The sequence below is a fragment of the Schistocerca nitens genome, chromosome 9 (genome assembly GCF_023898315.1).
Source record: "Schistocerca nitens isolate TAMUIC-IGC-003100 chromosome 9, iqSchNite1.1, whole genome shotgun sequence".
In the NCBI taxonomy this organism is placed as follows: domain Eukaryota; kingdom Metazoa; phylum Arthropoda; class Insecta; order Orthoptera; family Acrididae; genus Schistocerca; species Schistocerca nitens.
In genome coordinates, this window is record NC_064622.1 from 3,728,819 (window position 1) to 3,745,045 (window position 16,227).

At 44.3% G+C, this 16,227-nt stretch overlaps 1 protein-coding gene across 1 annotated transcript in view; it reads left to right on the forward strand.

Annotated features, from left to right (window-relative positions):
- LOC126203456 (glucose dehydrogenase [FAD, quinone]-like) overlaps nt 1-13,345 on the forward strand; it is a 147,515-nt gene extending 134,170 nt beyond the window's left edge. The window contains exon 8 of the mRNA XM_049937773.1: nt 13,048-13,345. Within this exon, the coding sequence (XP_049793730.1) occupies nt 13,048-13,303 (256 nt within the window). The 3' untranslated portion in view covers nt 13,304-13,345. The remainder of the gene's footprint in view (nt 1-13,047) is intronic.
- The last annotated feature ends 2,882 nt before the right edge of the window (nt 13,346-16,227 follow it).

A 16,227-nucleotide genomic window follows, 5' to 3' on the forward strand; every position in this document is an offset into this window, starting at 1 on the left:
GTAAACATAACCCACACCATTATGGAAACATCACCAGCTCGCTCAGTGCCTTCTTGACAACATGAATTTGCGCCACACTGTAACCCCACCGTCAGCTATTATCACGTGAAATCAGGACGCACGTGACTAGGCCGCGGTTTTCCAGTAGTCAAAGGTCCAAGCTGTATGATCACGAGCCCATGGGGAAGTGCTACACCGATGTCGTGCCGTAAGCAAAGGCATCCATGTCTGTCGTCCGCTGCCATAGCCCACTAACGAAAAATTCCGCTGTACTGCCCTAACGGATACGTTCGTCGTATGGCCCACATCGACTTCTGCTGTTATTTCACGCAGCGTTGCTCGTCTGTTGACTCCGACAACTCCACGCAAACGCCGCTGCTTTCGGTCGTTAAGTGAAGGCCGTCAGCTACTGCATTGTCGGCGGCGAGAGGCAATGCCTCAAATTTGCTATTCTCGGCACACTCTTGACACTGTCTGTCGGAATATTGAATTACCTAACGATACCTGCTACGGGATTCCCAAGCTTGTAGCTGCAACTACCATTCCGCGTTCAAGCTCTCTTAGTTTCCGTCTTGCGGCCATAATCACGTCGGACAGTACAAACCACAGCTCCGGCAGTGCACTGCCCTCTTATACGCTGTGTACGCGACTCGCATATCTTTATTCCATGACTTTTGTCACCTCACTGTAGGTCCAAAAGCTGCCCTCGTTCCAGTCCCTCGTCCTTTAGCTTACAAATAAGGTGGTCTTTCGGATTCCCTCTTCCAATGACGGAGATGGCGTTTCAATTGGCCAGGGAGTGACTTTATATTTGGTCGTAATCAGCAACACCGTCTGTGTTTAGTTGTTGCCTCCATCCACTGCCTGCACTGGAAAGCGACTCTGCTCTCCTTTATTTTCTTGCCTTTCGCACCAGCAGACCCAACTGCCGCTTCTGAACTCTAGACTGAAGTATCGGCAAGCACCGAAGCCTGCTGTCGTCACCAGTCCTGAGTGATACCGAATGTATGGGGTGTGTGGGAAAAATAATGAGACTAGCAGCAATGCGAGCGATCTGGCGACGCTGTATCGTGCTACTTGTGTAGACCGGTGTTTTGTCCCTTCCAAACGCTCAGTCCGAGGTAGTGCACCCACTAGGTAATTTTTGAGTACGCCATCAGTGAAGTTGTGTATTTGTTTGTGTGTTACTAAAATGGAACAGAGGAATTTACAGAATCATTTTCCCATCAGCTTCTGTATTAAACTTGGGGAATTCGCGAGTGAGACATTTTGAAAACTTGAAACAAGTGTATGGGGAAGTTTTTCAGTGGCATAAATCAGTTTTGGAAGGCCGAGAATACGGTGAAGATGACCGTCGCTCATGGAGTCCTTCAACTTCACAACCTGACGAACATGTCGAACGTGTGCGTGCCCTTCTGAGCTCAGGCCGATGTTTAACAAACAGGACGATGGGTGACCTGTTAAAGGCTCTGGACAAGGGTAAATCGAGTGAGACCGAACGTTAGAGACAAGTGAATGCTGCATCATGAGAAGGACGTTCTGTACTGACTGTTGCTTCGATTCTGCGTTTGCTTACGTCTCCGACCCCGTAACAATGTGGAGAAACAAGTGATCACAGTCTCGTTGATAGCCGTCAAAAATGCTAGTCCTCTTGACACTCCTTACACTGTATGTTTGCTAATAAGGATTTACGGTACGCGCCTTGCACAGGATCTGCGACATCCAAGCTCTGCCGCGACAATCTCGTACAGAGTGATGCGTCCGACATTAGTAAACCTTGTCAACCGGGGCAACAGTCACCAGATGTGGATCGGATGGCAGGTTTTCGTTCATTTACCTCTCGATTTAATTGGTCTCGATTCTGGACCTACCAATTTGCTCTTTACCGTGCGCATTAGTACGGCTACTTTTAAAGTGTCAACACCATTATCCAATATTTTTTACTCATTACCACACGCCTATCAACTAGACACAGTCCTTATTCAGTAGAGCAATTCTAGATTTTTTTGTACCCAAAATTCCAAGTACAGTATGTACTTCGCAGCTCGCTTAAATACTGACTTTCGAACCCATTATTGTTTGTTCCAACAGTCAACGATTCACTTCGACATACACCGAAGCGTCTAAGAAACTCGTACAAGCATGCGTATTCAAATATAGAGATAGGAGGATTGGAATTTTAATAGTGACAACTATTTATTCCCGACCGATACAAAAGAATTACTTGTTTGCACCTGCTACTGTCCTTCAAAGTAGACTCCAGTGTTGTGTAGAACCCGTTGCCAGCGATATGGAAGGCATAGTATACCGTTAGCAGAACCTGTTCTGTTCATGGTGCGATTGGAGCGGTCTACTGCCTATTAAATCTCTGGAATAGCTCCGAAGCGAATGCCACGAAGTGGTTCCTTCATCTTCGGAATCAAATCAAAGTCACAAGAAGATGGTACAGTACTTCCCAGTCCCATCGACCGAACAGAGCAGCCACAGCTTGCGCTGTATGCGCCCTCGTATTGTCGTGCAAAATAATGAGTGGGTCGCTTCTTTCGCAAAGCTGCTCGCAGCTGATGCTCCATAAACGAACAGTAATACTGTGCGATGACTGTGGCATTGGCTTCAGAACTGTTTCATGGATTCGACAGGCAGAAGGCCGCTCCATTCGCACCATCAGCAGAACAGGCTCTGCTAACGGTATACTATGCCTTCCACATCGTTGGCAACGGGTGCTACACAACGCTGGTGACTACTCAAAGGACGGTAACAGGTGCAAACACGTAACTCTTTTCTATCGGTTGTGAATAAATAGTTGCCACTATTTAAGTTCCAACCCTCCTATGTAAACAGGCACAATACGGAGCTGTGGTCGATAACGCCTATACAAGACAACAAGTGTCTGGCGCAAGTGTTAGATATGTTACTGCTGCTACAATGGCAGGTTATCAAGTCTGAAGTTTGAACACGGTGTCTTAGTCGGCGCACGAGCGTTGGGACACAGGATCTCAGAGGTAGCGATGAAGTGGGGATTTTCCCTTACAACCATTTCAAGAGTGTACCGTGATTATCAGGCATCGGGTAAAACACATAATCCCCGACGTCGCTGCAGCCAGAAAAACATCCTGCAAAAACTGGACCAACAACGACTGAATGGAATTGTTCAACGCGACAAGTGCAACCCTTCCACAAATTGCTACAGATTTCAATTCTGGGCTATCAAAAAGTGTCAGCGTGCGAACCATTCAACGAAACATCATCGATATGGGCTTTCGGAGCCGAAGGCCCACTCGTGTACCCTTGATGACAGCACGACGCAAAGCTTTACGCGTCGCGCGGGCCTTCAACACAGACATTGGACTGTTGATGACTGGAAACATGTTGCCTGGTCGGACGAGTCTCGCTTCATTGCCCCGATCGGATGGATGTGTACAGCTATGGAGACAACGTCATGCATCCATGGACCCTGCATGTCAGTAGGCGACTGTTCAAGCTGATGGAGGCTCTGTAATGGAGTGGGGCGTGTGCAGGACCCCTGACACGTGTACGGACTTCGGCAATTCCAGCAGATCAATGCGACACCCCTTATGTCCAGAATTGCCACAGAGTGGCTCCAGGAACGCTCTTCTGAGTTTAGACACTTCAGCTGGCCACCAAACTCCCCGGGAATGAACATTACTGAGCATATCTGGGATGCCTTGCAACGTGCTGTTCAGAAGAGATCTGCACTCTCTCGTACTCTTACGGATTTATGGACAGCCATGCTGGATTCATGGTGTCAGTTCCCTCCAGCACCACTTCAAACGTTGGTCGAGTCCATTCCAAGTCGTGTTGCGCCACTTCTGCGTGCCCGCGGGAGCTTACACGATATTAGGCAGGTGTTCCTGATTCTTTGGCTCTTCAGGGTAATACAGTGCTCCAGAGGTACTGTCTCTGAAATGCCTCCCTCAAATTAAGGCCTATGTTTGGTATTAGTGGACTTCCTTCAGCGAGAACCTCTTTATCTGTGCTAATCTGGTTTTTATGTGCTTCATGTATTATTTTGCTTACATGATGGCCCACAGTCCAGATGTTCAGTTAGTCACTACCGTATTGCAATTTAAGCTAGAAGTTAGAGCTCGTACAGAGACATATTGAGAGCTGTGTTTCCCTCGCTCTGCTTGCGAGTTGAGCAGGAAAGTTAATGACTGGTAGTGGTATAAAGTACCCTCTGCCGTGCATCATATTATGGCTTGCGGATTATGTGTGTAGCTGTAGATGTACAAGTAGTATCTAGTCAAAAATCCATTTACCACCTTTAGTCATCCCCTGCGTTATTACACTTCAGTACTGTCGTCCACACCACAGCATACTTACTCGCTGTGTTCCCCGCCTCCTGTCTCTCTCTTCATGGCGAAGTGTCCCCCACTAACAGCCGCGATAGTCTAATGCCGATCAGATTTGTTCCCTCACGTTAAGATGTAATAGCTAACAGCTAACTGAGCGAAGGCCGGGTCAAAACCTCTACGACGCGAAAATTATTCTCATACACGGGACAATTCTATATAATTAAAATGATTAAATATACAGCAGCGTTTTACTACGGCAATGATTCTCAATTTTTCTGAGAACGTTATCCGTGAAGAACATCAGACAATAGGCCACAACTCATGACCCAACACCGCAAAAACACTCTGCATCACACTAAACTTTTTAGACTAAAAAATTAGATTTATGTTTAAATTAACTAAGTAGAATGGCTAAGCCATGTCTCCGCAATATCCTTTCTTTCAGGAGTGCTATTTCTGAAAGGTTCGCAGGAGAGCTTCTGTAAAGTTTGGAAGGTAGAAGACGAGGTACTGGCAGAAGTAAAGCTGTGAGGACGGGGCGTGAGTCGTCCTTGGGTAGCTCAGTTGGTAGAGCACTTGCCCGCGAAAGGCAAAGGTCACGAGTTCGAGTCTCGGCCCGGCACACAGTTTTAATCTGCCAGGAAGTTTCATACAGCGCACACTCCGCTGCAGAGTGAAAATCTCATTCTGGTAACTAAGTAGAGTTAACGATCAGACATATAAAATTTACTCTTTTCATTAAACCAAGGAATCATGAGTTAATTTACATGGTTCATTCTGCTGATTTCTCACTACATCTTTTATTTTCCATTTGGTGTCGAGGAATATACATCGGAATCCGTGCCTCAAGTTCATTCTTTTTCACGTTTTTCATTGTTTCCATAGCTCAGAACGTACTTCACACCTACAAGTTGTAGAAAATTAAGTTGGTATACCTTAGGGGTGTTCCGACAGACTGGCGAAGAACGTCCATTATTTTCCCGAAAATGTGACTGTTCTGTTTTAACAAAATCTACTTTCACCGCCTTTTCTTAGCGGAGTCAAAGAAACGGTTCTTAGAACAATGTTGATTTTCTAAGAACCAAAGTACTGAAATTACTATGACTACGGGTTGACATACAGCAAAGTAGACAAACAGAAAAGTAAAAATGGCTTGGAATGCTTTTGGTAAACTTAACAGAATTTTCAAATCTAAGCATCTGATTCCTCTGAAACAAAGTTTACAATTCACGTGTAGCATCAGTTTTGGCTTTGTACATTATAAGTAGTCTTTCAAAGCGAAAAACATTAAAAACAAGGGCTTGGTCAGCGATCAATGGAGAGGCGTATGTTGTGTGTTACTTGGACTCGCAGTAGAAGGGACAAATTAGCCAGGGAACAGACTGGAGCAGAAAATCTCATTATACGTAAATGGAAACACGCAATCATTCAAATGGGGAACAAGGAAGATCTTTGCTGCACGTCATGAGATAAGAGAAGCGCTAGACGATGACGTAATGGAAGAAGAGTATGTGACATTAGAAAACATGCAAGATCAATATGGATGATTATAGTTGAAAAACATAAATCCTGGAGAAGTACAGAGAGGGCCTTTACCGAGCTGGTAATGACGATAATACAATAAATATTGGGTATTAGTTATTACGTAAATTGAAGGTGGAAGGGGGAGAAAGGAAAGTCATTTTGATGTCAGTTGCATCGGGACTTTTTGTGGAATCAGTGGTGACGAGTGAAAATGTGAACCCAGATCTACTTACTAGTCAGTTGCGCTAACCACTACGCCATTCGGACACAGTGTTTATCGGAAATTTGAGGACTACCTGGGCTCGCTACCCGGCCGTCTCTCACCCCCACCTGTCTAGCAGTCCCCGTGCATGTCCCTCCCTGCGCTAATTTTTAGTTTCCCGCTGGAAGTCCGTCGGAAATGTGCATCCACTCTGAACATTGTGGATTCATTGCCCGTCGAGGCGAATCAGTTATATATGGATGCATGGTGTCTTTTCTTTCGGACTTGTCTCAAACAAAAGATGCTACGAATTCATATATAAATACTAGATCTAACGAAATAATGGCAATTGAGATTATTTTTTAAATAAGATTCCTGACTAAATCACAGCTAAACCATTATTGTTTCTGCTTACAAATAAGTGTCATGTCATCCCGAAGGAGTAAGTACCTCCCCCCCCCCCCCCTCCCCGGTTGGGAAACACTGAACTACGAAACAAGAGATAGTCGTATTGCTTTGATGGGTGGAAGACCGCGAGGGATGGATTCCCATTAATCGGAAAGGGATTTCGTCTTTTGTACAGAATGGCCCCTTTTCTCAGACTGTGGAGGAAGGAAACAAGCTTATTGTATAACATTCCGTCAACAACGAAGTCATTAAGGTCGGATTAAGCAGTGACGGGGAAGGAAATATTCTGTCCTTTGCCTTAAGTGATTTGATGAAATGACATAAAACCTTAATGTGGATGGTTGGACAGGTATTTAAACCATCGTCCTCCCGAGTACGAGAAAGTGTGATAACTCTCATGGCCGAAGCGGAACAAAGCACGTTAACTGATATTCCCAGGCAGCCAATTACAAACACACGCTTTTATTTAGATCACTATGAAATCAGTTAATAACGGCGCAGCAGTTAGCTCGAACGCAGGTCTACACAACTAAAAATGGTTCACTTAAGGGGTCAGAATTCAGAAGAAGAAACATACGCTCACTTAATCAGTCAAGTCTGAATGGTTAATCAGTTACATGTACAGTAGGTCAGCTTGAAATTTTATCACTCAGACTAAGTCAGACTAGGAAATTCCTCCTGCCTCGCGATGACTAGGTGTTGTGTGATGTCCTTAGGTTAGTTAGGTTTAAGCAGTTCTAAGTTCTAGGGGACTGATGACCGTAGATGTTAAGTCCCATAGTGTTCAGAGCCATTTCAACCATTTTAGGAAATTTCTCAGTGTGAGACTAAGTTTCCTGTCCATCAACATAAGATTCCAACGAGCCAGTGGTGAGTGGCAAGAGCGACACCCTCCCGCTTGTAGATTCCTTGGCAACTTGTTGAACATACCGGAGATGAGAGAATCAGAGTCTGCTCTGCAACTGGCGTAACCATTTCAGTACCTATTGCCCGAAGGATTACTTGTTCCGTTTCCTGGCGTGCACGTGACTAATGTAGAGAAATAATCCGGAATTGTAGCACCGCCTGTGGTGGTGGTGGTGGTGGTGGTGGTGGTGGTACCATGGAATATGTTATTTACTGATGTTAAACGCTACCTGATGTTTTACGCAAAGGCGATTGACGCCTGCCCAGATCGCAACCCACCAGCCCTGGCTGTGCTGCAGTGTAGCCGATGTCTTAGGATACAGCACTAACCGCTGCGGCACTTCGCTCACCCCGAGACTGCGTGAATTGTGCCTTAAATGTATCTGCTGAATGCAGTGACGATAATGTAAGTGTGAGTGTGTGAGTGTGAGTGTGAGTGTGAGTGTGTGTGTGTGTGTGTGTTATACGATGTTGTTGTTGTGGTCTTCAGTCCTGAGACTGGTTTGATGCAGCTCTCCATGCTACTCTATCCTGTGCAAGCTTCTTCATCTCCCAGTACCTACTGCAACCTACATCCTTCTGAATCTGCTTAGTGTATTGATCTCTTGGTCTCCCTCTACGATTTTTACCCTCCACGCTGCCCTCCAATGCTAAATTTGTGATCCCTTGATGCCTCAAAACATGTCCTACCAACCGATCCCTTCTTCTAGTCAAGTTGTGCCACAAACTTCTCTTCTCCCCAATCCTATTCAATACCTCCTCATTAGTTACGTGATCTACCCACCTTATCTTCAGCATTCTTCTGTAGCACCACATTTCGAAAGCTTCTATTCTCTTCTTGTCCAAACTAGTTATCGTCCATGTCTCACTTCCATACATGGCTACACTCCATACAAATACTTTCAGAAACGACTTCCTGACACCTAAATCTATACTCGATGTTAACAAATTTCTCTTCTTCAGAAACGCTTTCCTTGCCATTGCCAGTCTACATTTTATATCCTCTCTACTTCGACCATCATCGGTTATTTTACTCCCTAAATAGCAAAACTCCTTTACTACTTTAAGTGTCTCATTTCCTAATCTAATTCCCTCAGCATCACCCGACTTAATTTGACTACATTCCATTATCCTCGTTTTGCTTTTGTTGATGTTCATCTTATATCCTCCTTTCAAGACACTGTCCATTCCGTTCAACTGCTCTTCCAAGTCCTTTGCTGTCTCTGACAGAATTACAATGTCATCGGCGAACCTCAAAGTTTTTACTTCTTCTCCATGAATTTTAATACCTACTCCGAATTTTTCTTTTGTTTCCTTTACTGCTTGCTCAATATACAGATTGAATAACATCGGGGAGAGGCTACAACCCTGTCTCACTCCTTTCCCAACCACTGCTTCCCTTTCATGCCCCTCGACTCTTATAACTGCCATCTGGTTTCTGTACAAATTGTAAATAGCCTTTCGCTCCCTGTATTTTACCCCTGCCACCTTCAGAATTTGAAAGAGAGTATTCCAGTCAACATTGTCAAAAGCTTTCTCTAAGTCTACAAATGCTAGAAACGTAGGTTTGCCTTTTCTTAATCTTTCTTCCAAGATAAGTCGTAAGGTCAGTATTGCCTCACGTGTTCCAACATTCCTAAGGAATCCAAACTGATCTTCCTCGAGGTCAGCTTCTACCAGTTTTTCCATTCGACTGTAAAGAATTCGCGTTAGTATTTTGCAGCTGTGACTTATTAAACTGATAGTTCGGTAATTTTCACATCTGTCAACACCTGCTTTCTTTGGGATTGGAATTATTATATTCTTCTTGAAGTCTGAGGGTATTTCGCCTGTCTCATACATCGTGCTCACCAGATGGTAGAGTTTTGTCATGACTGGCTCTCCCGAGGCCATCAGTAGTTCTAGTGGAATGGTGTCTACTCCCGGGGCCTTGTTTCGACTCAGGTCTTTCAGTGCTCTGTCAAACTCTTCACGCAGTATCTTATCTCCCATTTCGTCTTCATCTACATCCTCTTCCATTTCCATAATATTGTCCTCAAGTACATCTCCCTTGTATAAACCCTCTATATACTCCTTCCACCTTTCTACCTTCCCTTCTTTGCTTAGAACTGGGTTTCCATCTGAGCTGTTGATATTCATACAAGTGGTTCTCTTCTCTCCAAAGGTCTCTTTAATTTTCCTGTAGGCAGTATCTATCTTACCCCTAGTGAGACAAGCCTCTACATCCTTACATTTTTCCTCTAGCCATCCCTGCTTAGCCATTTTGCACTTCCTGTCGATCTCATTTTTGAGACGTTTGTATTCCTTTTTGCCTGCTTCATTTACTGTATTTTTATATTTTCTCCTTTCATCAATTAAATTCAATATTTCTTCTGTTACCCAAGGATTTCTATTAGCCCTCGTCTTTTTACCTACTTGATCGTCTGCTGCCTTCACTACTTCATCCCTCAGAGCTACCCATTCTTCTTCTACTGTATTTCTTTCCCCCATTCCTGTCAATTGTTCCCTTATGCTCTCCCTGAAACTCTCTACAACCTCTGGTTCTTTCAGTTTATCCAGGTCCCATCTCCTTAAATTCCCACCTTTTTGCAGTTTCTTCAGTTTCAATCTGCAGTTCATAACCAATAGATTGTGGTCAGAGTCCACATCTGCCCCAGGAAATGTCTTACAATTTAAAACCTGGTTCCTAAATCTCTGTCTTACCATTATATAATCTATCTGAAACCTGTCAGTATCTCCTGGCTTCTTCCATGTATACAGCCTCCTTTCATGATTCTTGAACCAAGTGTTAGCTATGATTAAGTTATGCTCTGTGCAAAATTCTACAAGGCGGCTTCCTCTTTCATTCCTTCCCCCCAATCCATATTCACCTACTATGTTTCCTTCTCTCCCTTTTCCTACTGACGAATTCCAGTCACCCATGACTATTAAATTTTCGTCTCCCTTCACTACCTGAATAATTTCTTTTATCTCGTCATACATTTCATCTATTTCTTCATCATCTGCAGAGCTAGTTGGCATATAAACTTGTACTACTGTAGTAGGCGTGGGGTTCATGTCTATCTTGGCCACAATAATGCGTTCACTATGCTGTTTGTAGTAGCTAACCCGCACTCCTATTTTTTTTATTCATTATTAAACCTACTCCTGCATTACCCCTATTTGATTTTGTATTTATAATCCTGTAATCACCTGACCAAAAGTCTTGTTCCTCCTGCCACCGAACTTCACTAATTCCCACTATATCTAACTTTAACCTATCCATTTCCCTTTTTAAATTTTCTAACCTACCTGCCCGATTAAGTGATCTGACATTCCACGCTCCGATCCGTAGAACGCCAGTTTTCTTTCTCCTGATAACGACGTCCTCTTGAGTAGTCCCCGCCCGGAGATCCGAATGGGGGACTATTTTACCTCCGGAATATTTTACCCAAGAGGACGCCATCATCATTTAATCATACAGTAGAGCTGCATGTCCTCGGGAAAAATTACGGCTGTAGTTTCCCCTTGCTTTCAGCCGTTCGCAGTACCAGCACAGCAAGGCCGTTTTGGTTAATGTTACAAGGTCAGATCAGTCAATCATCCAGACTGTTGCCCCTGCAACTACTGAAAAGGCTGCTGCCCCTCTTCAGGAACCACATGTTTGTCTGGCCTCTCAACAGATACCCCTCCGTTGTGGTTGCACCTACGGTACGGCCATCTGTATCGCTGAGGCACGCAAGCCTCCCCACCAACGGCAAGGTCCATGGTTCATGGGGGGGGGGGGGGGGGTGTTATACGATAAGAACATCGAAATGGCAGATATTGAGATAACCGATACCGGAAATGTAAAGCAGCTACAATTGCTTAGTACTGGAAAGGCTTCAGGACCAGGCGAAATACCTATAAGATTCTGTACATATTATGCGAAAGAACTAGATTCCCTTCTAACAGTAATTTATCGTAGATCGCTTGAGCAACGAAAGGTACCTAAGGACTGGAAAAAAGCTAAAGTCATTCCCGTTTTTAAGAAAGGCCATAAGACAGATCCACATAACTATAGACTTCTACCATTGACGTAAATCTGTTGCAGAATTATGGAACATGTTTTATGCTCAAGAATTATCACGTTTTTTGGAAAATGAACGTCTCCTCTACAAAAATCAAAATGGATTCCGCAAACAGAGATCCGGCGAAACTCAGCTCGCTCTGTTCCTCCGTGAGATCCACAGCGCAGTGGACAACGGTGCTCAAGTTGGTGCCGTGTTCCTTGATTTCAGTGAGCATTTGGCACCGTCCCGCATTGCCGTTTAATGAAAAAAATACGAGTTTACGGAGTATCGGAGCAGACCTGCGATTGGATTCAAGACTTTCTTGCAGATAGAACTCAACACGTCGCTCTTAACGGAACTAAATCGACAAATGTAAAGGTAATATCCGGAGTACCACAGGGAAGTGTGATAGGACCGTTGCTGTTTACAATATACCTACATAAATGATCTGGTAGAAAGCGTCAGATGCTCTTTAAGGCTATTCGCAGATGATGCAGTTGTCTATACCAGAATAGCAACGCCAGAAGATAGAATTTGTAGAACGACCTGCAGAGAATTGATGAGTGGTGCAGACTCCGGCAGTTCACCCTGAATGTAAATAAGTGAAACATATTGCGCATACATAGGAAAAGATATCTACTACTGTACAACTACAATATTGATGACAAACATCTGGAGAGAGCGTCTGCCGTAAAATATTTAGGCGTAACTATCCATAGTGACCTTAAGTGGAATGACCACATAAAACAGATAGTGGTAAAAGCAGACACCAGATTCAGATTCCATCGGAAGAATCTTAAGGAAATGTAACTCATCCACGTAAGACGAGGCTTATAAGGCGATTATTCGCCCGATTCTTGAATATTGGTCATCTATCTGGGATCCCTTTCGGGTAAGACTCATAGAGGAGATAGAGATCCAACGAAGAGCGGCGCGTTTCGTCACGGGATCGTTTAGCTGGCGACAGAGCGTTACGGAAATGCTTAACAAACTCCACTGGTAGACGTTAAAAGAGAGGCGTTGTGCATCACGGAGAGATTTACTATTGAAATTTCGGGACAGCAATCTTCCGGAGGCCCCGGATAACATATTGCTTGCCCACCCCCTCCCCCCCATACATACATCTCGCGTAGTGACGACGAGGAGAAAATTCGAGGAATTAGAGCCGACACAGAGGCTTACCGGCAGTCATTCTTCCCACGCATTATTCGCGGGTGGAACAGGGTTGGATGGATCAGATAGTGGTACCGAAAGTACCCTCCGCAACACAGCATTAGGTGGCTTGTGGAGTATCAGTAAATGTAGATGATGGAGATGAGAAAAGCGAAACAGTGATAACTAGGGCCGCTAGACAGCCTGCTCCAAGGCCAGGATTAATGTCCCCTCTCATCCTCCTCCTGCCGCCGCCACCACCACCAACACAACCACCACCACCGCCACAACCGCCAATTCGACAGATCAATCACCATTAAGTATGTCACATGCCTTCACGAGACAGTGCAGATTTTAATGTAGGATATAGGGACAACGTCTGGTTAACAGGAACATTGCGCCATCCTCTGTTCTCCACTTGTAGTCCAAATACGGGCGATGACAGTTTATCGCACGCTGCTCCGCGCTCTTATCGCCAGCTACAGCGAGCCCGCTCGCCCGTCCGCAGGTACTGGGTGTGCGCGATGCGGCAGCTGACCTTCACCAACTACCACCAGTGCGGCACGTGCAAGATGGGCCCCTCGTGGGACCACACGGCCGTGGTGGACCCGCGGCTGCGCGTGCACGGCGTGCAGGCGCTGCGCGTCGTCGACGCCTCCGTCTTCCCGGCCATCCCCACGGCGCACACCAACGCGCCCACCTACATGGTGGCCGAGAAGGCGGCCGACATGATCAAGGAGGACTGGGGCGAGCTGCGCCGCTAGCCGCCAGCCGCCGCCCGCCGCGCGCCACACTCCGTACCTGAAGACGCCGCCGCGCTGCGTCGCGAAACGTCGTCTCCACTCGTCACATCAGGGACTCTTATTTATAGTGCTGTACTCGCCCTCAGTGTTTGTCATACTCTCAATAAATACTCCCTTTTCTACCTCACTCGCTCTCATTTTACTTTTACAGCAACCACCCATTTCTCACAAAGATTAGCCACCGACAGATCGACCGGTATTTATTTTGTATCATTTAATCGAGCTCCCATTAGTAGATGTCCATATCTCCATCTCTCGTGTATACATTTATCTCGGATGGTGTGGTTTCGTTCAGGATTCCAATTCACAGCTTGAAATGACATCTGACTCGGTACTAAAGTTTCAATAACAAGGAAAAACTTTACGCAATATTTCTTTGCTATGAGCATCCAGCACAAACAGAAATATATAGCGCATAAATTCTGGTAAGGCAAGCAATCAGAAATGAAATTGCGCCATCTGGAGCAATATAGAGCTGCAGCTGTCAAACCAACCACCACATGTTGCTCCCGCGTTCTGCTAATGAATTACCACTCCATCTGATGTATTACCTTTTACAACGTCGATCTTATATCATTTACCAGGCCTCACAATACGTCTTTTCAATCAGATTATCTTTTGCACAGATGCAAGTTATGAAATTACGCTGAAGGCAAGTTTTAAGCGAGATTCAGGGCACCAAAACAGAATTCAGAGACCTGACAGATTGTTGGTTCTGTACCCATGCAAATCTTGTTTATACTATATTGAGAAACACAGTCACTGTAAAAAGGTCAAAATAAAAAAGGTTTTAATTAATATTGTTTTGGGTGAAATTAGTTATTCAGATCGAGGTACACTGAATTTGTACTTCGACTGAGATACCTCCATTGCTTCAAAATAATTTTTTACAGAAAATGTAAAAGAATGAGCTGAACAGTGTTCTCGTACCAGGCTTGGTGGAAATTATTGATAGACACTATCTCCCACAAAATCGATTATGTCCGCGTGAACGGAAAGTGTTTCTGATTTTCAGTAAATGTTGGCAAATCAGGTAGGTGGTCAGTCAGTCAGTTAGTTAATAAAGTATGTTTCGTGAAACATAATTGTGATCTCTCGCTACGATATAGAACGAGTGAGTTTTACAATTATCATACACCATCTCATCGGAAGATGTGGATGCCACGTTGCTGACCATTTACATGATTTTTTTTCTTATATGCAGTGGTTTAAACTCTCGAAATAATCATACCAACACTTTCATAAATTCTTGACTGGAGTAGGAGAAGTTTGTCAAGTAAATACGATTTCAATTTGTGTTTGAAGCTGATCGTAATTTCTAAAACAGAAACCAAAAGCAAAAATTTTAATAACACTGTGGGAGCTCACAGAGAAGGTCCTTGTACAAAGAATGATAAGAAAAGAGACGTATAACTTTTAAGTAAGTTTTACTATTTCAAAATGTAGGTTATAGAGAAAAAAAAATTTTACCGCCCGAAGAAATCGATTAGATAAAGACTGAGTGCTTGCAAGTGATCTTTGATTGACCAAAACTCAACAGACTTGTACCACAATCCTATGTATATAAAATCAGTACCGCGAAGGAATCATCAAAACCTAAGGCCTTCATGTTCAAATGCGACCTCCAGTGAGACAAATATATAATCAAACGAATGTAGTGGTGTAAGAATTTTACATGCAAAAGTCAGTGTTTGACAAACGCTCCTCGTGTTGCATTAGCCCCACTGCACAAGTTTACCCTTCGTCTCAGACGATCGTAAGCTAGTGGCTTCCATCCGATTTCACACATCTGTCGTATTGGGTGCTGTATGAGCGACAAAATCGCTGAGTGACCACCGTGAAACAAGTCTACTGGCCACGTCACGTAATAACCTGTAGTGGAAGGTCCACCCTGAGACACGACTGCACGAATGCAGCGAAGAAAACATCATTAGTGTTTAACTTTTCAACGACAGAGGGATCAGTATAAATTGCGTTTAATGTCAGGTTTGAGGATTGGTCGCTAAATTAGCCGTCCCTGTTTCACAGAAACCGCCCCAGTATTCGTCCAAGTGATTTAGGTGAATTACTGAGTACGTAAACCTGGAAGGCAGGACTGTGATTCGAACCTTGCCTGCCCGGTGCCTTCATCATTGCGTCACGTAACACCGCACGAATATTGAAAGAGAAAAGAACAGTTTCAGGTTATTCCTCCGATCACCGGCTTGGAGTTCAGTAACACTATCTCATGAGTATTCAGCCATCGATGTAATTGGCAAACATGAATCGCCTTGCAAATTTTCGCAACATTAACCCGAGATTTTATTGCATCTAAACGCCGCGAAAAACTTCACATGGAAAAAGAGAGAGAGAGAGAGAGAGAGAGAGAGATTTGTTCACTGAAATCAATCGCTACCCTCACCAGTAACATTGTTGCTTTATTCACACAACCTGTTTAGATTCAGTTACCTGTTTTAAGTGTTTATGCCTAGGACAACAGGTAACACATTTAAGAATTATTTGTGAAACAAACGGCAACACTATTAACAAGTGGAGCGTTTGATTTCAACGAACACGCAGTCAACAATTGAGGAACAACTCCGGTGCTTGCAACAGTGGCTAACCGAAAACACTCTTATAAGCAGGAAAAATTGTAAGAGCTGTTACATGTACATGAAATTAAGTCAATGAAACTTCACAGAGACATTGAGGGCGTATAATCACAACTTCCAATGCGAGAGGTGCCGAAACATTGCGATTTGCAGAACTAGGAGAGGCGTTCAGTAACTAACGCCCACTTTTTTTTCTCGGCAAATTTCGGGTTTAAAAAATGCAGAATTTGTTGTGGGACGTCGTGGAATATTCCCCTCTCAGTACCTGTAGTTCCATGACGTTCCAACAGATGG